Raw genomic sequence first — 27,672 nt, 5'->3', positions numbered from 1 at the left:
ACATGGTTGAGCTAAAGGACATAAATATATGTCCTTTATAAATAGAATATCTGAAAACCAAAAGGCAGAGAACAATATCTGAAAAAGAAGAAAGAAACAATATATCCAAGCGCTGTGGGACAGTTACAAAACCATCAAGATACATATGCAGGAATATCAGAAGGAGCAAGGACCAGAGGAAATATTTGAAATAATGACTGAGAATTTTCCATTTAATGTCAGAGAGGAAGCCACAGATCCAGGAAGTTCAAAAAACAACCAGCAGGGTAAGTACCCCAAACCCCCTACATTTAGGCATATACAGAAAAACAAAGATAAAGAAAAACTCCTGAAAGAAGCCACAGGAAGAAAATACCTTACCTATACAGGAACAAAGAGAAAAATCACATCCAACTTCCCAGAACCCATGTGAACAAGAAGAAAGGGGCTGAAATACTTAAGGTGTATAGAGAGACAACAAAACCACCATTCTAAGTTCTATACCCTGTGAAATTATCCTGCAACAGTAAAGGAGAAAACAAATCTTAGACAAACAAAAAATTGGGAGTATTTGTTGGCACACACCTGTTTTGTAAGAAGCATTTGAAGAAGTTCTTCCAAGAGAAGGAAAATAATAAGGATAGAAACTTAGACCTACACAGAGAAAGGAAGTGTGGTGAAGAGGAACGAATGAAGATGAAACTGCGTCAAGAGCAACACCAGAATTGTGCCGGGGAAATTCAGCTTCACCACACTGGACCCGAGTCCCAGCAGCCATGCAGCCTGCTCTCCCCAGCCAGCGTCCACCCGTCAGTCTCCGCCTGTTCGTCCTGCCCCTGCTTTATATTGTTTCCTTTGTATTGCGTTTATTGGGATGACACTGGTTAACAAAATTATACAGGTTTCAGGACCGCAGTCCACAACACATCATCTGTACACTGTACTGTGTGTTCACCTCTCCAAGTCAGTCTCCCCTGCTTCGTTTGGACCAAGGTTCACTCTTCTGAGACTCAGTCACACCCCCGGACCCCCGCCCCCGCCATCCCCTCTACCTGCGCTTCTCTTAGTGCCTTCGGATGGCCACAGTATGAGAAAGTTCTGTTGTGACTGAGGAGGTTACGTGCTGATTTTTCTACCTCTTTGACAAATAACTACAATTGGCCTTCCTCTGTAAATCCAGTTTTACTGTTATTCTCATTCGTTGGAATTCTCCTCAATTCCTTGTTCAAGGGGAAGTTTAATGGCAGTTTTCAATTTATTTACTTCTTGCCCGGCTTGCGACACTGGGGCTGAACCCTGGACTCCCTCCACCTGTGCAGGCTGGGCACGATGCTAAGCTTTGTCTGTAGAGGGGCTGAAGGAAGAGCAGGAAACGAAGACATCTGTCCCAGTTTCCCTGTGCTTGTTGTGTTCCTTCTAGCTCTTGGGCTGCTCTTCTCATGATCAGGGCATGCGGTGGCACTCACCCCGAGCGTTGGAGGTATCCCCAGGCCACTAAACGTGCCTCGCCTGCATCCGCTGTGTGTTCAGCAGCATCCTGCCTGTGTGAGAGGTGCTGCCTAACAGCTTACCACAGACCGGGCAGCTTATACCACAGAAACTTCTCTCTCACATTTATGGAGGTTGGGAAGTACCAGGCCAAGATATGAACCCATATGGTTCCTGGTGGGAGCTCTCTTCCTGGCTTCCAGATGGCCCCCTACTCACTGCGTGCTCCGGGGCAGAAAGAGAGAGCAAGCTCTCTGGCGTCTCTGATATTAGGAGGACACTAATCCTCTTGGACCAGAGCTCCACACTTGTGGCCTCACGTAACCTTAAGCTCTTCCTTAACCCATAGACAGTCACATGGGCAGATAGAGCTTCAACATATCCATTTTGGGGGATGGGGGCACAGACCTAATTCCGTCCAGAGCACAGCCCCTTTCATGGCCACTTTCAGGGAGCTGAGAGGCATTCTATGCCCCGCACCCCTGCCCCGCACCCCCCGTCAGAGGCCAGAGGGCGGTCTGTGAGTGGCAGGATCCAAGCAGCACTCCCGGGAGTTCAACAGCAACCCAGACAGTGTCCTGCCCCGTTTCATTGGCACCTTCTGCTTGTTTGTCCGCTCTGGCTTCTGACACCCAGCCATATTTACCAGCCTGCCATTGAGCTACAGACTTTCCAATAAGATCTAGACCTCAGCACTGTGAGTTCAGTAAGCCCTTAGCAGTCAAAACCTATTACCCTATTCTTAAGGGTGTCCATCCATTGCCCGTTTATATCAAAGAGGCAGTCCTTATACAGGGAATAACACACAGTTTTCAACATTCAATCTCTAAGCATTTATTACACATAGATTACGTGCCCTTTATCAGCATCTGGACAGGTCAAACTCAATGACTCGGTGTCCCTGACCTCAGGGGCTCAAGGCCCAGGCTCCCAAGAGCACAGCGAGAGAGCTCAGTACTTGTCGGGCAGGCCGGCAGGTCTGAAGTGATTGGGGTCTTTGCCGCTCCGGCCCCATCGGTTGGCTTCCTGGTCGGCCCTCGAGTCCTCTGCTCCGTGGCCGCTGTCTCCATGCTTAAAAAAGTCAAGGCTGCTCTGAATACCCTCTCTGGCATCGCTGCAATGGAGGGGACCAGGTAGGAGGTGACTCAGGGGCTGAGGAGAAGCAGCCCCGCTTCCCAATCTCCCCCTTTCCAAGGGAGCAGTGACTCTGAGAGGAAAGACTGATTCTACTCAGCCCAGACCGATCTCCACTCCTGGAATGACACCTTTAGAAGGGGGTTGGGACTCAGTCCATGGCCTCAGTTTCTCTTCAGGGACAGGTGCACACATCTTTATAAGCCATGCCCTGGCCTGCTGGCACCCAGGCCCTGCGCTGGCCATGCATGGAGGGGTGGACAGGAAGAAGATGAGGAGAACCCCACAGCCCCGACAGGGTCCTTCTCTAGGGCTACGCCCTCCAGATCCCCAGCGTCACCCAGCTCTGCTCGTCCGTCCTGCATCCCCAGGAGCCCGGTACCTGATCACTTCAGCAGCCCAGGCGCCCCCAGGTCCCCTCCGGGCAGCGTCATAGTTCCCCCGGGCGTGGAAGTATTTATCTGCACCTATGTAATTGGCTTCCCTCATGTCAGAGTAGGCTCTCCACATGTCTCTCGCCCCTAGGAAGGAAAGGACATGGCACAGGATAAGAGGTGAAATATCAGAGAACTGTGATATGATTAGAGAAGGGTCAAGGACTGAAACTCCACCACCGACTCATTTAGGCCTGTGGTCACAGCACCCTGGACACCGTAGGCTGAGAAGACTCCAGGTGGTTTGTCCAGGGTGCTCTAACAGGAGTCATTCCGGTGGGACTCTGCTCTGTTGTACTGGTGCTCTGAGCCCTAGGATGCTATCTAAGGCTCCATCTCACTTAGGCCTCTGACTTACGTTGAAAGGAAGGAAGGGGGGTGCCTTACAGAACCGGATTTCTCAACATCAGCACTATTGAAATATGGGGCCAGTGAATTCCTCCTTCTCCTGGCCCTCCCGAGTAGTGTAGAGTGTTCACCAGAGTCCCTGCCTCTCTGTCCATGAGATCCAGGCTCCACACTCCCCAGCGTGACCACCAAAATTGTACTATACATGGCAGATGTCCCGGGGAGCAAAATAGCTCAAGATCGACAGCCTGTGTTACAGAGGGAAGCTGCACATGATGCAGTCGGGGAGCTTGAGGAGCGCAGCGGTGACGTGGAAAGCAGACTCTGAGAAAGGCTCGGACACACAGCACTTCCGCCTGCCGCCTACAGTGTGTAACCTCGCAGACAATTGCGCGAAACTGTGACTGGAGGTCCTCCAAGTGTGGGGGCATATGGGACACCCTGGAAACTTTGTAAATAGACTGGACCAATGATGAGGACATGAGCAAGCCAGCGCTGGAGCCGGGGTCCTTTTTCTCAGCCTTGGCTGCACTTTCTAATCACTGGGAACATTTTGAAGTCCGCGGCCACATCTCAGGCCAGTTACATCGGATTCTCACGGGTCGGTCTCAGGTGTGAATAGTCCTTACTGCTCTGCAGGTGACCCAGCCTGTAGCTGAGAGTGACACCCACGGAGCTCTAGAGAGTGGTGCTGAGGCACATCTAGGTGGCCTCATGCACAGCTGGTTCCAACTCCACTCTGTGACGGGAAGACTGGAGGGCAGCCTCTGACTCAGCTGCTCTGAGCCTCACGGTTGGGGAAGGTGCTGCCTCACCAAGTTCTTCTCCACTGAACGTGGGTGCCCAGCTGCCCCAGCTTGGCCACAACTGTGCCTGTGGGCACTGAAAATATCGTGGGGAACTCCTCAGACCCGGGCAGCCCAGGACAGATGCTCACCCCAAGTGCACAAGGAGTTCCTGGAGGAGCCTCGATGGATTCCTAGTTCCCTGTCTGCGAGTAAAGGCTGGAAAAGGGCAGCAAGCTGCCTAAAGCAGGGACAGTGTCACTGAGTCTAGGGAGCCCCCGCAGCAGCTAAGCTGCAGGTCTCTCCAAAGTATCCACTTAGGAAATGGGGGAGGGGTGGGGGAGGAGGGGAGAAAGTAAAAGAGAGAGAGCGAAGAGGGGGAGGGGGAGAAAAGGGAGAAGCTTTAATGATACTTGGTGCAGTTTGTTCTGAGGGAACTTTTATACCATTTGAAGACTTATTCTTCAAATTCTGTGTCTGTGTCTTATTTGAAGAATAAGTCTTCAAATGGTATAAAACTTCCCTGTGTCTCCTGGTCCAGTTAACCTTTCAGCCGGGAATGGTGAATGTTCTCTCTGTAGGAACTGATTGAAAGAAATCCTGGAGTTTTCACTGCGTTTGATGAAAAGCTCCCCACACATCTGGCACATTCTACCACGTCGGCCACGCAGCCTAAGACAGGAGCCCCGATCCCGAACAGCACGCAGGGTGAATCCACGGGCCCACGGATGCCACCCCCTCCAGTGACTTTACCATCATAGGCCTCGCGAAAGAAGGAGAAGAAGCCTTGGCTGCTGACACCCAGGACCAGGGAGCAGAACACGAGGCCTGTGAAGAGCTTCATGGCGCTGGAAGGAAAGGGGAGGGTCAGGGAGACACGGGCAAGGCGGGCGCGCCCCGCTCTGGGATTCCCGCGGCAGCGAGCGCCTGGCGGAGCATTTGCATTCGTTCTCCGGGGACGCGCGCTGTCGGTCTCAGAACATCGCAGCAGGACACGTGTCAGAGCCACGGCCCTCACTTCTGCACCCATCAAGCCCGAACCCAAGACTGCGGAAGAGGTCGCGTAGGGGCCGTGATGGAGCAAGAGGGCAGCGAGGGCCAAATGGGTCCTCCTGAAGCAGCCTGCAGTTCATCAGAAAGCATTTCCCCTGCGCCCCTCTGCCAGCGCGGACCCCATACACACAAATACCAAACAGAACCCTTATTTTAAATGCAGGTGCAATCTTGCTGGGAAAGAGAAACCGAGTAAGACTTTGAAAGCGGTCCCTCACCTGGTTCGCGTGGAATGAGGAGCTGGTCCCTGTCTGCTGGGGGCAGGGGGCAGCTATTTATGTGCCCTGAGCCCTCCCTGCTGGGGACGTGGGGAGGGAAGAAGAACCAGACTTGGCACCTGGGGAAAGTCCCTCCAGGTCACTTCTCCCACAAAAGGACAAAGGCACACTTACTGGACACCAGTGGCTTCATCCCCAGGTCACTTCCCCGTTGCGCAACCCCAGGACACCGGGGAGGCTGCTCTGTCCCGGCAGCCACGTGTCAGAGGGCGGCTCTGCCGACGGAGTTGGAGGGGCTGAGGCGGGGCCGCCGGGGCTGTGGAGCGAAGGGCGCGGAGCTCCGGCAGGGGGCGCCCGGGCTGCGGGGCGCTGTGCGGTTGGAGGACGTCTCCTCCTGCCAGGGCCTTGCTTCCCTGGTCATTTCCTCAGGATGGGCTCCGCGGGGCCAGATGGCGGGTGTGCCAGAAGCGATATCTCTCTGGGGTCACGTGTAAAGCCCTTGAGCTTCCCAAGTGGCAGGCTAGCCCAGCAAATCGGGGTGCCCTGGAAGGTGCTACCACCACTCTGTCGCATTTGCTAAGCTCTCAGCTGCCAGGCACAGGAAGGCCTGCTGTGGGGGCTACACACAGGGAGTGCGATCCTAGCCGGCTGCAGAGCGGCCAGGGAGGTGCTCTGTTGTCCCTCACCTAATCCTGGAGCCCCCTCCCCGTGGGAGTGAGAGCGTTGTGTGTTACATTTGCAGCCCGGTGGGGAAGGGCCAGGCTCCCTGTTGGGGGAAAGTGCGAGTGAGCTCTGTGTGTCCAATATGACCCCTGGGGCTCCAGTCTATCCCTGGGTCACTCTGAATCAGAAACATCATCTGGGCAGCACAGCTCCTCAGGGGCAGGTGGAGGAGCAGGGGTGAGGGAGGGTCAGTTGGGCTGCCCAGCAGGGGAGAGGCCAGGAAGGAACAGAGGCTGGTGGCCACGTCAGCGCCTGCTGCTTCCTCTTCCCCAGTCCATCTTCACACCCTGAGGGTTCAGCATTGACAATGACCTATGAAAACACTTTGCAGAGGGGCAGAGCTAGGGAGGAGGTAAAGGAGATGAAATGGCCTGCAAGCAGCATCTGTGTGGCAACATCTGGGACAGCGGTGTGGTCCACTCTCTACCATGGTGGCCACTCAGCACTGTCCCCTCACCAGACACTACATCCCAGCACCTTAAACCGCCCTTGGCTCAGGGTAGAACCTGCACTACACACACACACACACACACACACACACACAGTCTAGGCAAGAGCATTGAGTTCCAAGGAATATTGAACTCACTGTGCAGGACAAGCCAACATCCAAGTAGCACATAAAAGAAAGACAGTTACTTAAAAAAAACAACAACTATATTTTACAGAATTAATGGGTTGGAGAGAAGCAAAGAAAATGTATAAAACACAATACATACTATCAATTGGGTAGAACACAATATGAAGTTAGATCAGTTTTGAAGAAGAATCAAGTGAAAATAAAATTATAAATATAATACTTACTAAAACACCTTAATAGAAATAAATAACATATCAATGCAAGTGATTAATAAATTATCTGTCATAATAGCTCCAGGAACTATCCCAAGAGGCAACAGAATTATTAGAAATTTTCAAAAGATGTAGGATAGTCATAGTATTATCTATATGAGCCCCCAAGAAGAAAGAAAACAAATTCATGACTCATAAAGAATAGGAAGACATTCTCATTTATTTGGTAATCTAGAAAAAAATATCTATTTTTGGGAAAATATAATTTCTCAAGTGGGTACATGAAGACATAGAAAAGCTAAATTGAACAATATCTCTAAGTAAATTGAAATTAGAGATATCCCCTCAAATTCCTCCAAGATGGAGACTCCATTTCACAGTTTGCTATTAGAACTATGAAGAAAATTCAGTGAGATTGCCATAGTGAAGGTAAAATATTAAAAGTGGATAGCATTTCTTGTCAACAATTGTTTTTGTTTTAAAAGATTTTATTTATTTATTTTTAGAAAGAGAGAAAGAGAGGGAGAATGAGATGGAGACACACATCGATGTGAGAGAGAAACATCAATCTGTTGCCTCCTGTCTGCTCCTCGACCTGGGACTGAACCTGCAACCCAGGCATGTGCCCTGCCCTGAAATTGAACTGGCAGCCCTTTGCTTTGAGGGATAATGCCCAATCAACTGAGCCACAGTGGTCAGGGCTCTACAACAATTCTTAACAGTTAAAAAGTACAAAACAAAATGGGACCAAAAACATTATCTATCTAGGAAAGTACCTAAGAAAATACACAAATACTTACACAGAAATCTTGAAAGTTTGTTAGGGGGTAAAAAATAGGGATGTATGTCTTCTCCATGGAGAGGATGTTTTGGCTTAGATATAAAGTATTAATTCACCCCCAAATTAATTTATACATTCAATGCAATGCTAATGAAAAATTCCCAGTGGAAAGTTTTAGGAATGCAACAAATACATTCTTAATGGATGAATAAAGGTCCATGAATAGCTAAATCAATTACAAAAGTAAGAGTGAAGAGAGGACACGTACTGGACTCTGAGATGCATGCATGGGGGTTGACCCCAGAGGGGAGACTACTGTGATGGTCTCTGTGTCTTGGGGGCAGAAGGCGTCCGGGAGATGGGAGAACAGAGAGACGTTTGCAGCACAGGTTACGCCCGCAACAGGCACCAGAGAAGCAGAGCCACACAGCTCTGAAGATCGTCTGACCCCAGGACTGAATGAAACCATTTCCCACAGGGCAGTCGGGCCCGTGGAGAAGAGAGCACTGCCCGGTGACAAACTACCTTTTCATGACAGTGATCTCTGGAGCTGTTGGCCTTGTATTGTCTGAATAATAATAAACACTGTATTTTAAAACAGAAATCTCATTGTTGCAAGTATTTCAAGCAGCAAAGAGAGCTGAAAATATTCAAAGTAGAAAACAACAACAACAAACCTCACACACACCAGCAGTGGGAGGGCAGCATCCTGGGTCAGCCTGGCAGGGATACTGGTTGAGAGGCAGGATGAGGCCTTGACCGTGACGCATGAAGAAAGTCCGGATGTGGAGCTTCTAAGTCTCATTGGAGATGGGATGCGGTTGGGTGAAGGTCTGAGGAAACACAAAGCATTTCCTTCTCTGATGATTCTCCACCTGTCTGAGGGATCCCACAGGAACACACTAGGAAGAGTGGCAGGCTGGGTGGAAGTTGAGAAACACATTTAGGACATGCTGCACCCAGATGGACCCAGGAAGCCATAGGCTCAATTGTTCCTTGACCATGAAACCTTCTCACTGATCCAAGTACCAGTATTCCACACCTTTCTCAAGTGGGAAGGGCCGGGAGGCAAGCACGTTTATATGCCAAGAAGGACAGCTATGCCAAGCAAGGACTCAAGTCATTATTATCCCCAGTGTTTCTATGAGTGACATGTGCCCCAGCTTCCCTCCTAAGATCCGGTGGGGTCAGGTTTCCTGGCTGTGAGTTCCCATCCACAGGAGTAAATGTGGTGAACTGGGAGCTCCTGGATCATGTTGAGGCTTCAGAGAAGGGGAGGGCCCTGATTCTGGGCAGTATGTCCACTCAGGAGGACACACCACTGGGATTATGGAGAGGGCTGAGTCTCCATTTAAACAGAGAATCAGGTTTTTTAAAATAAAAATTTAAATGAAATGTATTGGAGTGACATTGATTAATGTCAATGAGGTTTTTTTAAAGAGTTTATTTATTTATATTTAGAGAAAGAGGAAGGGAGGGAGAAAGAGAAGAAGAGAAACATTGATGTGTGAGACATACATCTACTGGTTGCCTCTTGATCGCTCCCAACCAGCGACCTGGCCTGCAACCCAGGCACGTGCCCTCGCTGGGATTCGAGCCAGTGACCCTTTGATTCACAGGCCGGCACTCAATCCGTTGAGCCACATCAGCCAAGGTGAAAACCATTTCTAATTAAAGGAAAAGTGGAGAGCAAATCCCTTGGACCTGAAAGGACTTTTTGTTTACTGAACCACTATGTTGTAAACCATGTCTCTTGGAAGAGTAATCAGGGAGTTCTAAAACAGCATAGAAGGCCAAACAAACAAACCTCATTTTGCTATCTAATCAGATTGAGACAGACTCTCCCGTAAATCTAAAAATTTGACTTGGCTCAGTTATAAGTGGGAAAATCCATGTTGGCTCTTATTGCTAATCAAGGCAAAGGAAAAGGAGTCTCTTTTTGACAGAACTTTTTTATTGTCCACCTAGGATGGAACCTACCTTTTCTATTTTATCAAATTGAAAAACATGCTTAACAATCTAGATATCTGAAGAGCTTAACTGGTGTAGAAGGTTTAATGATGATTTATAAGATGCACTTATTATTGATCACTTGAAATTTTGAACAACACTAAAGAATTTTGGGTACTTAAAATTTCTTTACCCCCAAAGTAGTTTTTAGTTTCACCAATACTCTACAATTCCATATGAAGTTTGGAGTTTTCAATTGGATATAATTCTTTTTTGCAAAAATATTTAAAAAGAGGAAGAATAAAATATTTTAGCCATGGCCGGTGTGGTTCATGAATAGAGAGCCAACCTGTGAACCAAAGAGTCACTGGTTCAATCCCCAGTCAGGGCACCTGCCTGAGTTGCTGGCCAGGTTCCCAGTAAAGGGCGCAGGAGAAGAAAACACACATTGATATTTCTCTCCCTGTCTTTCTCCCTCCCTTCTCCTCTCTCTAAGAAAAATAAGTAAAATCTTTAAAAAAATGTTTAAAGCATAATGCAGAGCCTTTTTGTACACTGAGAACACCAGTTCCAGATCCTAAGGGTGGCTCGCTGTTGCTGACAGTGGGCTGGTCACGGAACCCCACCCTGTGCCCCAGCCTGTCCTTTCCTTGCTTCCTTCCATCACGTGGATTGCAGGAAGCTTCAGAGGAGCAGTGAGGCTCAGCCAACAACCTTTGTCTGGCAGATTAGACAAAATACTGAGCACAGTCAGGTTTGAATCTGGGTGTCCTGGGGCCTCGAGAATGCAAACTGGGCACACCAAGCTTGGAGGAAATCGTCTTCTCTTCAGGAGGGGCTGTGGACTTTGTAAGAAGGGACAAGCAGAATCAGGAGTCCCTATACTTAATTAAATAGTTGGTCCTTTTACATTCCTGCTTATTAGTTCATTTAGTAGAAAACAAGAGGAAAATCCTATCTTCTGTCCCTCCAATACCAAGAATCAACCAAGGGAAGGCAGGAAGTAAAGATTCAGGGGCCTTCGGACAGCTGAGCCATATCTAATAGTCTGAATTTAAGGAGGATGAGATGGGATGAGTAGTGCTGTTAGTGCCTGGGGAGCTGGTCTTTGGGGAGACAACAGTCTAAGGAGGACCAGTGACACCTTGCTCTCTCTTTTCTTTCATTATCCTTTTTGTACACAAAGTCATTCCCGTTTATTTATTGGTGTCTTACCGACTTTATCATCAAATAAGTATGAGAATTTTTTTTCTATGCATGTATGATCCCTTTTTTTCTGAATCCCACGCCTCACTTTCACGTAGGCAGAGCCTGGATCTGCTTATATCCCAGGTCTCCTTTTGTATGTTTGACCAACGTCTAGTGTAGTGGCTGTTGCATAGAAGACCTGCCATGAGGAGTTGATAAATGCAAAACACGTCATTAGAGGGAATTCTGAGAGCTCCGAATAACACGAACACTTGTCACTAACTAGAAACATGGCTGTTGTTTGATGTGCAACTTCCTAGGCTGTGTTTCACTGTGGGAAGATGTCTTTTAACAAAAATAGGGTCAAATAATATTGCACTCTTCTTCCCTTATAGCGTCATCCACACTTCTCCAAATTACTAAATGCTCTTCCAATAAATGCTCACAATATGAGCATATGGCAGAGCAGAAGTTAGACTAGATCCATCTGATCTGGACTTGGCTCCTAATTTCTATGCCACGCTGCCTCCAAATCCAGTGCCTGGGTTTTAGGATCCATGGTGGGAACTCGGTGTCACAATCTCTACTGGAAAGGTATTCTGGTGTTTTGTAACAGGACTTACTGTTAGAGATAAGCATGGAAAAATGGAATGGGCAAAGTCCAGGTTTCTGTTGCCAGACGCAGAGAGAGCTGTGTCCGATGGCATTCTCCCAAACCAAGTCATCCAACGTGGAGTTACCACCAATCCATCCCCTATATTTTTAAGGGGCGTACAAGTTTCTCGAAAAGAACGTTTGTTACAATATGGAGGCAAGGAGCTGGAGTACAAAGAGCACCGTATAAGGCACGTATGCACGCTTGGTTCTGGTCCTGAGGGAGACATTTATATTCTCTATACCTTCTCCTTGAGAAAGAGATTGCAAATGGAGTGTTCCTTAATTATTAAGGGAGAGTCACTCCTAGGAGAGCTGGGGCACATGTTAGCAGGAACGGACTGACTGCCTCTCTGAGAGCTTAATTTGTAGGTAAACAAATGCCCCTGTCCTCGGTAGGAGGGTTGGGTCCTCTCTCCACTGATGAGAGATCTCACAAAGGCCAAAACCTGGCTTGTTAGGCCTGGTGTCTCCAAGTTTAAATGCTGTGTTAGTTTGAAGGAAAAGGACTCATGGTCATGGACCACAGTGTGGTGATTGCTGGGGAGAGGGGGTGTAAGGTGACTCAATGGTAATGGAAAAAATGCAATAAAAATTAAAACAAATAAACAACACTTTAAACATGTAACAGTAAATAAATAAATAAAGTAAAGCATAAGTAAAAATATAATGCTAGTTTCAACCACCTAAATTGATTTCATCACACTCTGCTAGGTTATAGCTGGAATTTGAAAAACACCGACACAGGTGATTTTTCATGGTGTGCCCTAATCCTAATGTTCTATGACAATGATGAAACATGGGGTTTGTTTTGCAAAAATAGAAATGCTGTGTGTTAGTTTGAAAAACTAACTTATTTATAAATTTCTCAAGTAATCACATCGAGACTATATGGTACCACCCTCATTAGCCACGTTTTCCCCTACCCTTTTCCGTTGTCCCTCCCTTCTCTCTGGAACTTCAGTTAATAGTAGACTCCAGAACCTGTGGGAGAAGATCAGAGAGACATCTGCATTGTTCATTTGAATGTCCATTTGGACTTTCAGAAGGTAGTTGTACTGGCTCCTAAGTATCAGCCTTCCACACCCAGCATCCCATTCTCGGCCCCAGGGCTAGAAACAGTCCCAGCCTGCCGTCCAGAACCAGAACGCTGGCTACTGCTTCCTGTAGCCCTGCTACCCTGTCCCTGCTTTCACTTCACTAAATCGATTTCCCTCTGGGTCAGTGTCAGCCCTGTCTACACTCCACCCGCCCTTGCAAAGAGCCTAGGTGAGAAGGCTTTGGGGCAAATTACCTCTTTTAACTGCCTGTCTCTTTCCCCTGTTATAAGAACTGAAACTTGCCTTTCCTATGTTGTTTCCAATTTTGGTTGTCTTCTCCCATGGGGTGCACCTCCTGCCATCCTTGAACAATGCAGTGGGAAAGGAGGTCTACATCCTCTTTATTCCCCTCTGCCATTTCTGCATTCTGTGCCCTAATGCTCCTTGAGTGTCTTACTTAGGGCCCTGTCATGTGCCTCACCACTCTCTCACCAAACTCACCAATGGTATCCACCCACGTAATTTCCAAAATGGGGAGGTTTCAAACACAGGCATTCCTGAAGTCCACTCCAACTTGATGAATCAGAACCTCCCAGAGTCTGGCCCAGGAATCAGCATTCTTATTTTTTTACATTTCTACATTTTTTTATTTTTAAATCATGTTTATTCTGTTCCTGCTGTCTCAATTTTTCCCCCTTTGCCCTCCTCCACCCATCTCACCCCATCGCCCGCTCCCACAGTCAATTCCCACTCTGTTGTCCATGTCCATGAGTCATTCATACATGTTCTTTGTTTATCCCCTTTTCCTTCTTTCCACCATTGTCCTCTTTCCCCATCCCCTCTGGTCACTTTCAGTCTGCTCCATATTTCCTTGCCTGTGGTTTATTTTGTTCTTTAGTTTATTTTGTTGAATAGATTCCAATTATAGGTGAGATCACATGGAATTAGTCTTTCACCAACTGGCTTCTTTTGCTTAGCATAATATTCTCCAGTTTTATCCATGTTGTCGCAAAAGCTAGGATTTCCTTCTTCCTTTCCTTTTTTTTTGAATGCAGATTGATTATATTCATTTATTTTTTAAATGTCAAGATCCATTATAAAATATTTAAAAATTTAAATCCATTATAAAGTCTCAGCAATTAAAACAACATGACACCAGCACAGAAATAATCAAGTAGATCGATGAAATAAATTGAGCATTGTAGAAACAAATGCATATATTTATCTAACAATGTAATATATGATTAAATTGATATTTCACATCAGTGGGGAAAATAAGGCTTATTCAACAAATAAGGTGCATGGACCTCTATTACTTGAAATAAAACAAATATAGAGCCCTATTTCATACATTATCCAAGAAATATTCAGGTGACTTAAAAATCAATATGTAAAATTTAAGGAGTTTTAAGAGAAAATACAAAATAATATTTTTCTTACCCTGAAGCAACATATTCAAATCCAGAAGCAGTAAAGTAAGATATTGACAATATGATTATATTAAACATTTAAGACTATATAGTAATATACATATAAAAAAGTTAAATGACAAGTAGTAGAATAGGAAAGTATTTGCAACACATCTAACAAAGGGCAAATTTAATTAAAAAAATGGATAAAGAACACCAAAACATCATTTAAAGCTTTTTAAAAATAATGGAAATAGGCAAGAAATCTACAAAAACAGATTTTGTCTCAACCAGTCACATAGTAACCATTAAAATAACACATCACTGTCACAATCAGATTAAGTATTAAAAATATTGGTAATATCAAGTATTGGTGACTGTGAAAGGAACTGGGTATTCATTGCTTCTTTTTCTTCATCTTCTTAAAGCAGTCCCTTTAGCATATTTTGCAATGCTGGTTTGGTGGAGCTGTATTCTTTTAGCCTTCTTTTGTTTAGGAAACTCCTTATTTTGCCTTCCATTTTAATTGAGAGCTTTGCTGGGTAGAGCAGTCTTGGTTGCAGACCTTTGCTTTTCATTACTTGGAATATTTCTTGCCATTCCCTCCTGGCTTGTAGTGTTTCTGTTGAGAAGTCAGCTGCTAGCTGTATTGGGGCTCCCTTACATGTTACTACCTCTTTCTCCCTTGCTTCCTTTAGGATTCTCTGTTTGTCTTTGATATTTGCCATTTTAATGATGATGTGTCTTGGAGTGGGCCTCATTGGGCTCCTCTTGAATGGGACCCTCTGTGCTTTCTGGACTTGTGTGACTTTTTCTCTCCTCCAATTAGGGAAGTTTTCCATCATTACTTTTTCAAACAGGTTCTCTAACCCTTCATCCTCTTCTTCTCCTTCTGGTAACCCTATTATATGGATATTATTACATTTTAGTTTGTCCTGCATTTCCCTACACACCTCTTCATTCTTTTTGAGTCTTTTTTTCATTTTCTTGCTCTTTCTGGGAGTTGTTTTCTACCTTATCCTCCAGCTCACTGATTTGATCCTCTGTTTCATTTAGCCTGCTTTTGATTCCTTCTACTGTGTTCTTCAATTCAGAAACTGTATTCTTCATTTCCTCTTGTCTCTTTTTGATAGTTTTGATGTCCTTTCTCATGCTGATATAGTTTGCAGTAAGTTCCTCATAGTTTCCCTGTAGTTTTTTCTACTTCTCTCTGAGCTCACTGAGTGTCTTTAGAACTGCTGTTTTGAACTCAATATGTGATATTTTACTTGCCTCTATTTCACTTAGTTCTCTTTCTAGGGATTTCTCCTTTCCCTCCGACTGGGGGGTGTTTCTTTGTCTTCTCATTATTTGTGAGACTGTTCTTTCTTGCTTCTGCTTCTTTAATTGATCTGTCTTGACCTCTGAATTTGTGGTGTGAACTTCTATGGTAGGAGACCGCTGTTTTTTCTTTCTGGATCTGCCTCTGATGATGTCAGGTGCTGACCCTGTCTGAGCTTAGGCACTCTGTTCGAGACATCCATGAATCTATTGTCGTTAAACTACCTCTCAGTCCAGCATACACCTCTGATTATAGTCAGATCACATCTCTAAAAATCCTTGCTTAATCATACAACAGATTCCAGTTTCCTTTCCAACAAAGTCCAAGTCCTTACCTTGACCCTTACAGCACAGAGTTATCTGTCCTTGGCCCCTTTCATCGTCCTCTCATGGACCCTCTTCCCATGCTCCCCATTCTCAAGTCCCCCCATCAAACCAAACACTTATTGGCCACAGGGCCAGCTCGGGTGGCCTTCCCCCTCCCCTGAACACTCTTCTGCTGGCTCTGGACATCGCTGGACCTTTCTCACCTTGCGACTCTTTCTCGAATCAATCTTTCTTGAGAGACGCCTTCCCTGATCAACCTGGTTAGCTTAATCCTGTGTATTCTTCCTTTCTTAACAATTTCTATAGGTGGAATTATTTCATTAATTTCTTGGTTATTGTTCTGATTTTTGTTCACATTATCTTTTGGTCCACCTACCTCTCTGGAGTATAAAATCAGTGAGAGAAGTGGTCATTTCTGTCTTGTTCACCCTTAAATATCCAGTACCATGCCAGGAGCTGGCGCATAATAGGATCTTTCCAAATGCCTATTGCGTGAATGAATGAATGAATGAATGATAGAGTGAAATAATTAGTTCCGAATAAAGTGTGTCTCTTTCATGCCAGGTCAATGTAGTTATGAAGAGCAGGAAGGAGCTAATGAAGGGGGAGACACTAAAGATCGAGAAGAGGGTATAACCCCAGACTCGGGAGAAGCAAGAGGCAGTGGGATGCAGCCCACAGGGCATGGTTAGCCCTAAAGCAAGCAGAAAAGTCTCTTGCTCTGGGAGAGGAGAAAAGTTAAGGAGATAGAGGCCAGGGAATGAGGACATTTGAGACGGAGGACAAGAGGCCTGCGGGAGTCCAGCTGTACTTGCTGGTGTTGTGTGTGATGCCCCTGAGACTCGTCCACTCCAATGTGTTGGCCCATTTGCGGCCGGTCTTTTGGGTGCGGAGGTGGGAAACCCAAGGGAAAAGGCATGTCTGTCGTATCGCGTGTCATCCTTGTATTTACAGTACCTGTCATAGCGCTTCACATATAGCAGGCACATGCTTCCTAAGTATTTGTTGACATGAATGAAGTAGAAGTGGAGCTCGGAAGCTGACAGATCTGAGTGGAGAGTTGGGGAGCTGTAGAAAGCATGCGTGTTGGACGCAAGTTTTGATTCTGAGAGCACGGTGAAGAGTCACTTTAAAGTGACAATGTAAAGCCACACCAAAACATCTACTGAGATACAAACCAAAATAACATAGTTTTATTTTGTCATATAAATAATTTTTTTCTCTAGAAGTGCTTTGCATGCCTCTCACAGAAATGAAATTAGGACCCCAAAGTGTAATGAGCCACTAGTCATCACGGTGTATGATGAAGAGCCTTGGGAGGAAGCAATGAATATTTAGAATTTGCTCTGTGCTGACCGTCAGGGCGGTAAGTTAGCACCAAACGCTCTGTGACGCTCAGGGAGGAGAAAGGACACGCTGTACTTCTGCGTCTAAGACACCACAGACCGAAAGACGCATCATTGCTTATATGCCACCGAGAAAAAAATGCTGCCAACTGAAGACGTAGTGGTCTCTTATCACTCAGAAGTTTTCTTTCACACTTATTGAGGGGACTATTCTGGACCTTCTTAGACATAGATTTTTGTCTTGCATCACTCTCGCGTAGGTAAACAGAAAGCAAAGCCTACACAGAACAAACTTGTTAGTTTCCCTAAGTGATTTTCATTACTGTTTCATTAGTGCTGCCTGGTATTAGTGAATATAAGACATGACTTAGTCCCAGAAATTTACAATCGAGACATGTGTATCTTCGAAGTGATGAAACATGACATTAAATTTAAAGCATTCAGATTCTCACTCAGGCTAAATTATTGGAAGGAAATCCTCAGCACGGAGCCATTATTAATCACAGAGCACGATGGCGGCGCTTCCGAGGTCACGTTCGGCTTCACTCCAGCCGCTCAGGCATGGGGACCCTCCACACAGAGGAACAGGAACCCCCACAGCAGGTCTTGCCAGGACTGCAGAGGTGGCAGATGGGAACCAGCTCTCCCCAGCTCCTACCACACTCGGTCCACCAAGGCCTCCTCTGCCGGCATGGGCCGCTCATCCTCTACAAACCCTTAGGGGAGAAGCCACCAGAACGGCCACTGGGTCCCACACAAATCTCTCCAGAACTCCCTCCCCACACTCCCTCTGCTTTGAAGGGGCACCCCCACGGGCTGGCAGAGTTTGCAGCTCAACATGCACCCACCTCAGGACTGAAAAGTCCTGGCACCCCAAACATATCTGAGGAGTTCGCCTCTCTCCACAAACACTGCACTCCCCCGCGAACCTGCCCTCCCCCATCCTCTTCCCGGGCCCCTTCTGCCTGGGCCACAGGTGGAGTGGGATGAGGAGGTGGTTGCTCTGAAGGCCTGAACTGCCACCTCTTCGTCAGCATTGCGCTCAAGAGATCTGGCCCTGTGTCTTGGAGGCTCTCTCCAGGACGCGGGGACGTGGGGTCTCATTGTTCTCTGCCGCGGGTCCCTAGAGAGAAACTGGACAAACAGCTTGCTTTTTAAAGCTGGGCCAAAGAGAACTCTTTCTCAATATTTGAATTTCCCAGATTTCACTTCTACTTATGGGACAAAACTCAGGTCTTCTCTGAGAAAAGTGTGCGTGTTTACACACAATTTTATTTTTATTGGCCTCCTGTCAAACGACATCATTTAAAACATGTTTGCAAAATCGTTCATCAATGACTCACTTGTCCCTTTGCTGAAAGGACGGCCTTGTTCCTGAGCACTCTGGCCTGGCTCAGACAGACCAGATGAGCCCTCTCAGGCAAGCAACACTGCACTGGGAGAGTTATCATTCAGCTACTTAGTATTCAACATAACTGAATTAAATGAGGTGCTATACTGCGGCCCGGTTCAGGTGGCAGGTGCACAGCAGGTGGCTAAGAAGCCCCACGCTCAACCCTAACGGACCAGGCGGAATCTCTGCTTTGCCGCCAACTTGTGGCAGTGTGGGTAGTGCCCGCGCAAATGGGCACGAGAAGTTGTTAGGTGAGCAGGCAGAATACACAGTCACGGGTACTACATCCCTGTGCTCACGCATTCATAAACGTACCTGCACGTAGAAAATAGAGGGGAGGCCACGCAGGCAGCTTCTGCAGAGGTTCTCCCCACCGCCTCCCCCGGTCTAGGAATTGGTATGGCTTCCTGTTTACGAGTTTGTACCGATTTTAATTTTTCAAGTTCTCTGCAGGGAACCAGAGCATTCAGCTAAGAACCTGTTCATTCATTAAGCCTGACTGAGTTCCTGGCATTTTCTGAAGCTCTGATAATGGCTGGTGAAAAACCCACCAACCCAGTTCCTGTCCTGCCTGGGACTCCAATGTTGAGGGACAGAAACACAGCACATGTGTATTCATAACACACTTCACATGTGTTCGCCTCTGTCGCTCTCCACGGGTCCACAAAACCCAGAACAACACTAAGTGCGCAAACCCATACATTTCCATCAATAATGCATCTACTCAATAGAGATTACAATTAAGTAAAAATTGATAAGTGGGTCAGGGTCACATGTAAAGAGTTTCAATAGAAGATGAAAGGAAAAGGATGTCACTCATTTCAAAATCCATATCCTGTCTGTTCATAGTCCTTCTCTAACCTTCTCTTCTCCGTAGATTCTGGTTCTTCTCAAGACTGCTTATTTTTGAGGGTTAACTGTGTGATTCTAGCACTTGCCCTTGAACACTGTAACTGCCACCAACATCTGGTAAAAGAAGGTTCCTCGAGATAAAAAAGAGAAAACGTTTGCTCTGCTCTTGCAGCAGAAAAGTAGCGCAGGGGATAATAAAAACTGTACTTACCGAAGTCATTCCTAAAATAACAGTTTTGGTAACAACTGCAACTACTGCTGCGACAAAGCAGACTTCAGAGACTGTCGTGTGCCCTATGTCTTACTTCTACAGGACATTATAGCAAGTTTCTACACTGCCGTTCCACACTCCTGGGTTACAGAACCTCCAGATATAACCTGCCTTTGTGACCGTCAGGAGCCACTGATCATGAGCACCACTGAGGCTGGAGGACCCCCTTTTCCAGTGCGGAGTCCACACGAGGTGGGCGCTGGGAGTGTTATTTTCCGGGTCGTCTGTCCTTCTCGCCTGCACCTGTGCCGCGCGTCCCAGCTTCAGTCTGAGCTGGGGCTTGCAGTGGAGCCCCTTCTGCTGTGCCATTTGCCCTGCATCCTCACGTTCTCCAGTCAAAGCTCTTTTCTAACATAGATTCTCCTTCACAGCAGGTGGTAGCGCGTCATTGTGCAGGGAAGAAAGACAACCTTTCCCAGCACATGTGAGACTGAGAATGGGCAGACAATCCCAAGTCTCCGCATCCCTGAAAGCTGCCAGGTTGCACAATCTGGGAAACTTAGATGTTTGTGAAAAATGACCACCCTGTTCTGGGAGGTCTGCCCTGAACAAGAGGAATTTCCCAAGTCTTCAAACCCCTCTTCCCATTTGTCCCCCTAGCAAAGCGTCGGTATATATAGCACCAGGCACAAGTCCCAGGCAGGTGGCGCCAGCAGCTCAGCTTCTTCAGGAGTCTCAGCAGGACCCAGCAGCCAAGGTGAGGTGCCAGCACTTTCCAACAACTTCCCTCTTTGGAGATCCTCTTTCCCCACCAGCATTCCTGAGCTGCCTCGCGGCTCTCTTTTCGTTCCCTGACTCTGCTCTTCTGACAATTAGAATTCTCAAAATGTGAAAAACTTGGGGGTGGAGATTTTGCTGTGTGTTTCTTCTGTGTGAGGTAGTGATGGGAGAGCAGGTATCCTACATTATTTATAGATTAACTCTTCTCATATTTCTGGAAGGTACAGTGGACACAGCTTTCCCAATGCCTCTTAGAAAAGTCCTATGCATTTTGGTTTCGGGCTTGATAGGGGATAATGGAAATGGAAATTCCTTTTCCAGGAGATTTCCAACCTTTTTCACCTCATGGCACACATAAACTAATTACTTAAATCTGTGGCTCGCTAAAGAAATGTATTTTTTGTCGATCTGACAAGGAATTATGTATAATTTTGCTTCATTCACACCAGATAGCTATTGTTGTGTTGGCTGTTTTCTTTCTTTTTTTTAAATTTGACAGTCTAAGGGAAAGTAGTCAGGTATTGCATGTTTGAAAATTTCTTGCGGCACACTGGTTCAAAATCACTGGCTTATACGTTGTAGTCTCGTATAAGGTAATCACTGCGACTCTAATGCGTCAGATGAAAACGTAGACCTGGATTCTCTGAAATACAATCCATCCATTTGTATAGGTGGATAGAAAGACATAAATATTGATATGGTAATATAATATTGAGTGGAACTTTATTTCGGAGTGCTAGGATAGGTCAGCATTACCAAAAAAGAAAGAAAACTGTCTCATGCTTGCCTGTGTCTGTGTCTCTCTCCTCAGGATGAAGCTGTCCATCATCCTCATTTTCTGCTCCCTGGTCCTGGGGGTCAGCAGCCAAGGATGGCTAGACTTTGTCAGGGAAGCTGGTCAAGGTAAGGACCAAGAATGGGTTTTGAGGAGGCTGCATCAGGCCTGCCCCGGGTTTCCCCTGAGCAGAGGCCACATTCTCACTAGGAGAGGTTCCAAGTGGGTAGGAAGACAACACTGGTTTCACGGTAGGCGTTCCTTCGGATTTTCTGGACAGCTGTGTACTCTTTTGTGGGGATCTCTGGGTTGCAGGACACCTAAAGCTTGGGCCCCAACTTTCAGCAGGACTGATGCAGAGATGGGGAGTTCACAGGTGACTCCCTAAATATAAATCACACTCTACTGCCACCTAATGGCAACCAGGGACAGTTCATTTCTTTGTCTTAGCCATGGTACTGGTCCATCAAACGCGTGGGAAGTATTTACACTCCCCAACCACTTAGTGAATACAAAAAAGATTAATGGAGCTTCTAATGCTTGCCAGGCACCTTTCGAAATGTTTTTCTGTACGCATAAACTCATTTTCGTCCTCTTGTTTTAATATTTCAGTCCTGCAATGCAGGTGCCATTATCTCAACAGAGAAACTCAGTGCAAAGAGAGTAAGACACCTAATAAAGTCACCAGGTAGAGCAATATTTAATCTAGGTCATTGAGTCCCCAGGAACTTTCTATCAACTGCGGTGCTACACTGCCTCCCAGTCAAGGCTGCACGTGGAAGAGTGAGGGATTTGTGAACACTTACTCTGTTCTTTGTCTGAGCAAATTGCTAACAGTGGGCATGTGGTGCCTTTAAAAGGCAAGTGTACAGAGCTCCCCTCCCTAGAATAAGAGGCATGATGAATTACCTGGCGATGTGTCTGCTGGGGCTGAGATCTGGCCAGGAAACCAATAGCAAGAGAGACATACCTCACTAGCCATAGTACAGAGATAGAATCATGTTTATTCCACAGAATTATTTTGCATTTTTTTCTGTGATAGTGTCTGATTAATTGTCTTAAGAGTTTGCTGTTAATGCAATCTAAATTCTCATAGACCCAGCTAAAACTAAATTTTCCTCTGTTAGGTCAGTATTTTTCAAAGGGTTGTTCTGGGACCACCTGCACGAGAATCCTATGGGGCCTGGAGAGCTTCGCGAAAGGCAGATAACTAGGTCCATGGAGTCCCAATTTCTGGGGCTGAGTGTAAAATCTAGGCTTTATTAAGCATCCAGTTGATTTTGTGCACACTAGTTGGAGAACCATCGTCTTTGACGTGCTACCCCTTGGTAATAAAATATATCAGACATTTTTGAAATACTTGTGATACAAGCCTGGACTACAAAGGTCTATTTAAATCAGCGTGTATAATAGTACTGTAAGAATGTCATAGCTCTCTACAAAGCTGTGTTTTCTAATGCCAAGACAACATACGAAATGAAGGTCAGGGATCTCCTGGAGTAATTAATTATGTAAACCATGATTCTAACTCTAAATTAGATGTTTTCTTTTCCTAATAAGTTATTCAATCTTTTGCCATTAAATTTTAGCTTGATCAAATTCATTCTACGATTCCCTGTTCATCTCACTTCATTCTTTTATTTCCTTTAGCCCCCTCTTCCTAAACTCCAGAGAAGTAGAGTCATAGTGTAGCGTCCACCTACATGTCGTTGCCACTGCCCAGTATTTTCTCAGTCCTCCCGCGTAACCACTCTGAGGGAAGCAATACTCCCCCGTTGTATGTCGAGGACATTGAACGTGAGAGCTGGTGGGTCACTTGCCCTTGTTCTGCATCTACTATCCCACTTCTATAAAGTCTCTGAGGGAACTCACTTTTATCATGTGCTGATGGAACTCTGACAGTTGCCCGGGTGCCAGATGCGCCCAGACGTTCGGATGTACTCAGGGTGGGATGTCCTTCCCCTGCCCGTGCGGATGGATGTCTCCCATCGGCCGGGTTGGGAGCACTGTGCTCCGCGCCTCCCTCAGAATCGCCTTTGTTCTCACGCCCCAGTCAGGGGGTTCCCTGCCTCTTCCCAGGGGAGGCTCCGTGTACAACCAGACATCCCTCACAGGCCACCTCAGCTCTTCTTCATAGGCATCATACACAGCCCAAAACAAAGTGGCAACAGGACTTAGGATGCAGTCAAACAGAATAAAACTTGTACCGCATGTGATTCTTGTAACATTAACCCAGGAACTAAAAGGCAAAAAAGATTGACCTCAAACCAGTATAGTCTCCAAGGGCTTAGTCAAAGGCTCGAGTCATACAATCAGTAGAGAAAATGTTTTATTCCTCTATTTGCCAAGATATGATCGCTGCCACCTCACTCACATGTCCTTTCCTTCCCAGGGGCGGCAGACATGTGGAGAGCCTACTCTGACATGAGGAAAGCCAATTACATAGGAGCAGATAAATACTTCCACGCCCGGGGGAACTATGACGCTGCTCAGAGGGGACCTGGGGGCGCCTGGGCTGCTAAAGTGATCAGGTACCGGGCTCCGGGGGATGCAGGACGCGCGAGCAGAGCTTGGTGGCGGTGGAGAGCCAGGTGGGGCCGAACCCAGAGCAGTTTCCTGTGAAGAATGTGGTCCCTCTTCCTCCTGACTACCCTGTCCTTCTGGGCCCCCTGTGAAGTCTGAGATGCTACAGGGGCCAGAATGGCCAGCGGGAGGGGTGATTGCCCCCCTCCTTGGTGAGCGCTGTCCACCCAGCATTTGGGCGTCAGCCTGGGCTGAGCTGCTGTCCCTGGGCAGGGTCTTTCCGGGGTTCTCTCGGTCACTGCTCCGTTGAATAGGGGAGATTTGGAATGTGGGGTAGGTTCTCATCAGCCCCTGAGTCACCTTCTACCTGCCCCCTTCCATTCCAGCGATGCCAGAGAGGGTATTCAGAGAGGCTTGGACCGTATTAAGAATGGAGGTAGCGGCCACGGAGAGGAGGACTCGAGGGCCGACCAGAGAGCCAACCGATGGGGCCGGAGCGGCAAAGACCCCAATCACTTCAGACCTGCCGGCCTGCCCAGCAAATACTGAGCTCCCTCACTGTGCTCTCGGGAGCCTGGGCCGTGAGCCCCTGAGGGCAGGGACACTGAGTCATTGAGTTATATATCCCAGATACTGATAGAGGGCACACAATGCGTGTGTAATAAATGCTTCAGATGCTGAATGTTGAAATGTGTGTGTTATTCTTTGGTATAAGGACTGCGTGTTTGATACCAAGGGGTGATGGAAGGACACCCACATGAAGGCCCAGCCTGTGCCTGTGTGTTTGGGTGGAGGGGCACCATCTCAGTGTCGTACACGGCAGACACCCTGCAGCAACCCTTCCCCTTATCATCCTAGCTCTGCTCCAGGACCTTCTAGTTTCTTGCTTGTGATCTTTGGCTAGTGGCACCCAGCAAACTTCTGCCATCTAGCGGGCGCACACTTTCCAACAAGATCTAAATGTCAGCCTTGTGATTTAATCCTTCCTTTGTTGGTTGTCTCTTAGAAGCCTATCTCCAGTTACTAGTTAGTGATTCTTTATGTTAATCCCTCCCTCTTCAAAGTACTGTTTGCTCTCTCCTGACTGTGCCTGACTGATAAAAAGGGGTCTCCAAAGGTCGGGCCACCCACATGGGCTGTCTTCTTTGAAATCCACAGTAACAGTCTAGATGTCTACACCCCCCACCACTTCTCGCCCTGGTCATGCTGAGGCCTCTCCAGTGATTCTGGTGCTCTTCCGTGGCCTGCGTCCACATCTCCTCGCTCCCCAGGCAGTATGTCCCATCCCCTGCTCTGCATCCAAGCCTCGTCTCTCAGTGGCCCCTTTCCAATCATCCTTGGGGGTCTAATCCCAGAAGCTCAGGCAGGTGATATCTTGGCCTCCTCACCAGCCCTACCCTGAGGACATCTGTAACCAGTGCCTTTCATTCTCCCTAAGGCATGGCTCTCACATTAATTTCTCCCATCTTTATACCCCGCGTCCTTGAATTCGGATTCTGATCAAAATGCTGCTCCTCGAAGGACCTTCCCAGCAGCCTCTACACCACATTCTGGGGCAGTTTCAGGCCCCCACAGCCCTTCACTCACACCTGTTAAACACCTTCACCCTATCTGCTCAGAGTTAGCTTTCCATGGCCACACCAGTGAATGCCATAAGCCTGGGCCCATGGCCGTTCCGCATTTGCTGTGGTGAGAGACTGCGGAGTTAGCACAGGGCCAATATGAAGACCTACTATAGAGCCGGCCACGAGCAACAGTATCAGAGTTGGAGCTGGAACCTTCTGAGGAACAGAGTAACAAGTGACTCAGCACTATCAACTTTCAGTTGATAGGAGCCCACTAAAAGCACCCATCCACCGGCTTCCATCTCCATTGTCAAGGGTGAGCCCTTGAATGTTCATTCTCCTACATTACATACAAGGCCATGGAGCAAACTCAAAGCAAGGTGCTGCCAGGCTGCACTTGCATGAAAAGCGTCAAAGTCCCTATGGAGCTCATCACTGTAGCAGTGGCTGGAGAAAGGCGAAGGGCCAGGAGTCCTGAAGGGGTGCGTAAGCCTTCTGATGCACCGTAGTCCCTGTGCCTTTCTAAAGTGTGTGGAAAACAAGCCCCCACCTCCCAACATGTGGACACAGTAAATTCACTCGGGAATGAAAAGAAAGATTGACTCTTAGGCTGAGGATAAAAGAGAGAAGAGGAAAATAAACTGGTCAGCCAAGAGGGGAGAGAGGTGGAGACAACTGGGAAGAAGGGAGAAATGTAAATTCCACGGAGTTGTGAAGTGAACCGGCCATAAACCTTGTGACCCCAGAAGACAGAGCCACCGCAGAGGGACCAGATCTGGAGCCCAGTGTTCTGTAAGGCATGGAAATGCTATGGGGCTTGGATAGGTGTAGGGACATGGCAGCATTCCTAACAGCAAGACTGTATCTGTTACACACCACATAATATTTTGCTTAAAATAATATTTTTGTTTCCTTGCAAAAAAAAGAGCAGTTTGCTAGAAGCTGGAGTAAAATTAGGGTAATATGATGGCCCTTTTGATTTGGGGATCCAAGAGCTATGTAAGCCCCAAGGTCACCAATGGAGAGAAGTTCTGATAGCAAGGACCAGCACCTTTCTGTTAGAGTTTGGCCCCAAACATTGAAGGTGAACTCTGGTAGCCCAGGCTGCACTGCCTGCTCTGGAATGGAAATCTGAGTGTCTGCTCCTCTCCTTCCAAACTCAATCTCCGATCCCTAGATCATAAAGGCCATTCCAGCTGGCACCCCGTAGCAAGGGGAGGAGGCACCAGAGAGCCCGAGCTGGTCTTTGATCCAACCAGAGTCCAATTCCTGGGCTCACCTCACAGAAAGCCATTTCTCCAAAATTATTAAAGTCTAACAAACTGAGAACTGAAGAAGGTATATAACTGTTCTACATCCCTGACTTTAAATTGGTATAAAAAATACATGAGCTTAAAAAATACAGAAATGTGTGTCTTACAAAATAGTTTGTGGTGAGTAATCCCCCAGCCAATGACAGAATAGCTGCTCATGAGTCATTTCTCCACCAAGGGCCAGGGCTCCGCACTGACCCTGATTCCTTCCAAGTTTCCGCTCCCCCAGACTGCAGACTGAACCTTCCTTCTCAGAGGGCGAGCCAGGGGCCAGCAGCTCGGCACCGCCTGGGACCCTGTCAGAAGTGCAGCATCTCGGGCTCCACCTCAGATCAGCAGTGGCGGCCAGGACCACGTACAGAACGTGTGGGCAGCAGGGCAAAGGAAGGACGTGGGGACCTTTTTTCCAAAATTATTTAAGATTCCAAAATTACTTAAGATTTATGGCACAGGCCTCTGGCCATAAAATGGGCAGTTTACTAGGAAAATCTCCAGTCAAGGAATTAAGAACACTGAGAGTATATCCCTAAAGCCAGGATTTGCCTGCTGATCTCAGAGACAAATGAGCCTAGATCACAAGGGGAATATATTAACTGAATATTCAGGCTCATTGAGAGTCACCCACCTGGAATGATTATTACCTGGCCAAGACGGAAGCCACTCCTGGAAAAGTCTCTGTGTTTAGGACAGAACTGCCGGATCACGTTTTCCTTAGCCCCTGGGAGAGCTGCCCAGTGGGTGTCCCAGGCCTCACTGTTCTGTGTTGGACCCGTGGACCAGGGTGGGCCGGAAACTTCGGGTGTGGCGTCTCAGCACAGCAGCTCAGTGTCTAAGTCTGTGTTGCTCTTCAGCAAGTTCCCCGGTGTCCAGATCTCTTCTAGTAAAAGGGGTGGGGGGAGCTGGTTGTGGCTCTGCCCTCTCTCTAAAGTTACTGTTCCTGACTGGAGCAGAGATTTCAGCTCCTTCTTTGGTCACAAAAGGGTTAAGAAGGTAAAATTTATGGTATCTGTGTTTTACAATGAAAAAAAAAAATCCTTGACACGTAGCACCTGAAGCCTTCAGCCCTGGGAGAGTTTCAGCAGGTGGCCGCGGGGGCAAAGGGCATGTCAGGGCCGAGCAGGGCCATGTGCAGGGTGGGTCCAGAAACAGAAAACCCCAGATGAGAGGCAAATTCAGGCTCTGAAACTGGGAAACTGTGTTTGCAAACAGGTCATAGAGGGCCTTGAAGGCCAAGCTCAAGGACTGGGGTTCCCTCTGAAAGCAGCGGGAGCCACCGAAGGTTTCCGACTGGGAA

The 27,672-nt window shown here is 47.2% G+C and overlaps 2 protein-coding genes across 2 annotated transcripts; one reads left to right on the top strand and one right to left on the bottom strand.

The window, feature by feature from the left end:
• Positions 1–2,285: 2,285 nt before the first annotated feature.
• On the bottom strand, positions 2,286–5,599 carry LOC129080762 (serum amyloid A-1 protein-like). The gene is made up of 4 exons (XM_054586264.1): positions 5,440–5,599; positions 4,922–5,016; positions 2,984–3,122; positions 2,286–2,581 (listed from the first exon to the last, which is right to left on the bottom strand). The coding sequence occupies exons 2-4, from the start codon at positions 5,010–5,012 to the stop codon at positions 2,419–2,421; spliced, it is 393 nt and encodes a 130-aa protein (XP_054442239.1). The 5' UTR covers positions 5,013–5,016; positions 5,440–5,599; the 3' UTR covers positions 2,286–2,418.
• Positions 5,600–20,065: 14,466 nt separating this feature from the next.
• Positions 20,066–24,190, top strand: LOC129080524 (serum amyloid A protein-like). Its single transcript, XM_054586018.1, has 4 exons — positions 20,066–20,179; positions 21,014–21,105; positions 23,370–23,508; positions 23,887–24,190. The coding sequence occupies exons 2-4, from the start codon at positions 21,015–21,017 to the stop codon at positions 24,047–24,049; spliced, it is 393 nt and encodes a 130-aa protein (XP_054441993.1). The 5' UTR covers positions 20,066–20,179; position 21,014; the 3' UTR covers positions 24,050–24,190.
• Positions 24,191–27,672: the final 3,482 nt, after the last annotated feature.

This window comes from Pteronotus mesoamericanus, unplaced genomic scaffold (assembly GCF_021234165.1).
Source record: "Pteronotus mesoamericanus isolate MK-2021 breed Mesoamerican mustached bat unplaced genomic scaffold, CSHL_Meso_final contig_90, whole genome shotgun sequence".
NCBI classification, from domain to species: Eukaryota; Metazoa; Chordata; class Mammalia; order Chiroptera; family Mormoopidae; genus Pteronotus; species Pteronotus mesoamericanus.
Note: the sequence above shows the minus strand (reverse complement) of the source record. Positions and strands in the feature narration are given on the sequence as shown.

What these genes read in the sequence shown, in the direction of transcription:
- LOC129080762 (XM_054586264.1), bottom strand. Translation starts at nt 5,012, where the DNA reads ATGAAGCTCTTCACAGGCCTCGTGTTCTGCTCCCTGGTCCTGGGTGTC. An exon ending in CTTTCGCGAGGCCTATGATG is followed by an intron (nt 3,123 to 4,921) that starts GTAAAGTCACTG and finishes TTTCCTTCCTAG; the next exon opens with GGGCGAGAGACATGTGGAGA. An exon ending in TGGGCTGCTGAAGTGATCAG is followed by an intron (nt 2,582 to 2,983) that starts GTACCGGGCTCC and finishes CCTCCATTGCAG; the next exon opens with CGATGCCAGAGAGGGTATTC.
- LOC129080524 (XM_054586018.1), top strand. Translation starts at nt 21,015, where the DNA reads ATGAAGCTGTCCATCATCCTCATTTTCTGCTCCCTGGTCCTGGGGGTC. An exon ending in TGTCAGGGAAGCTGGTCAAG is followed by an intron (nt 21,106 to 23,369) that starts GTAAGGACCAAG and finishes TTTCCTTCCCAG; the next exon opens with GGGCGGCAGACATGTGGAGA. An exon ending in TGGGCTGCTAAAGTGATCAG is followed by an intron (nt 23,509 to 23,886) that starts GTACCGGGCTCC and finishes CTTCCATTCCAG; the next exon opens with CGATGCCAGAGAGGGTATTC.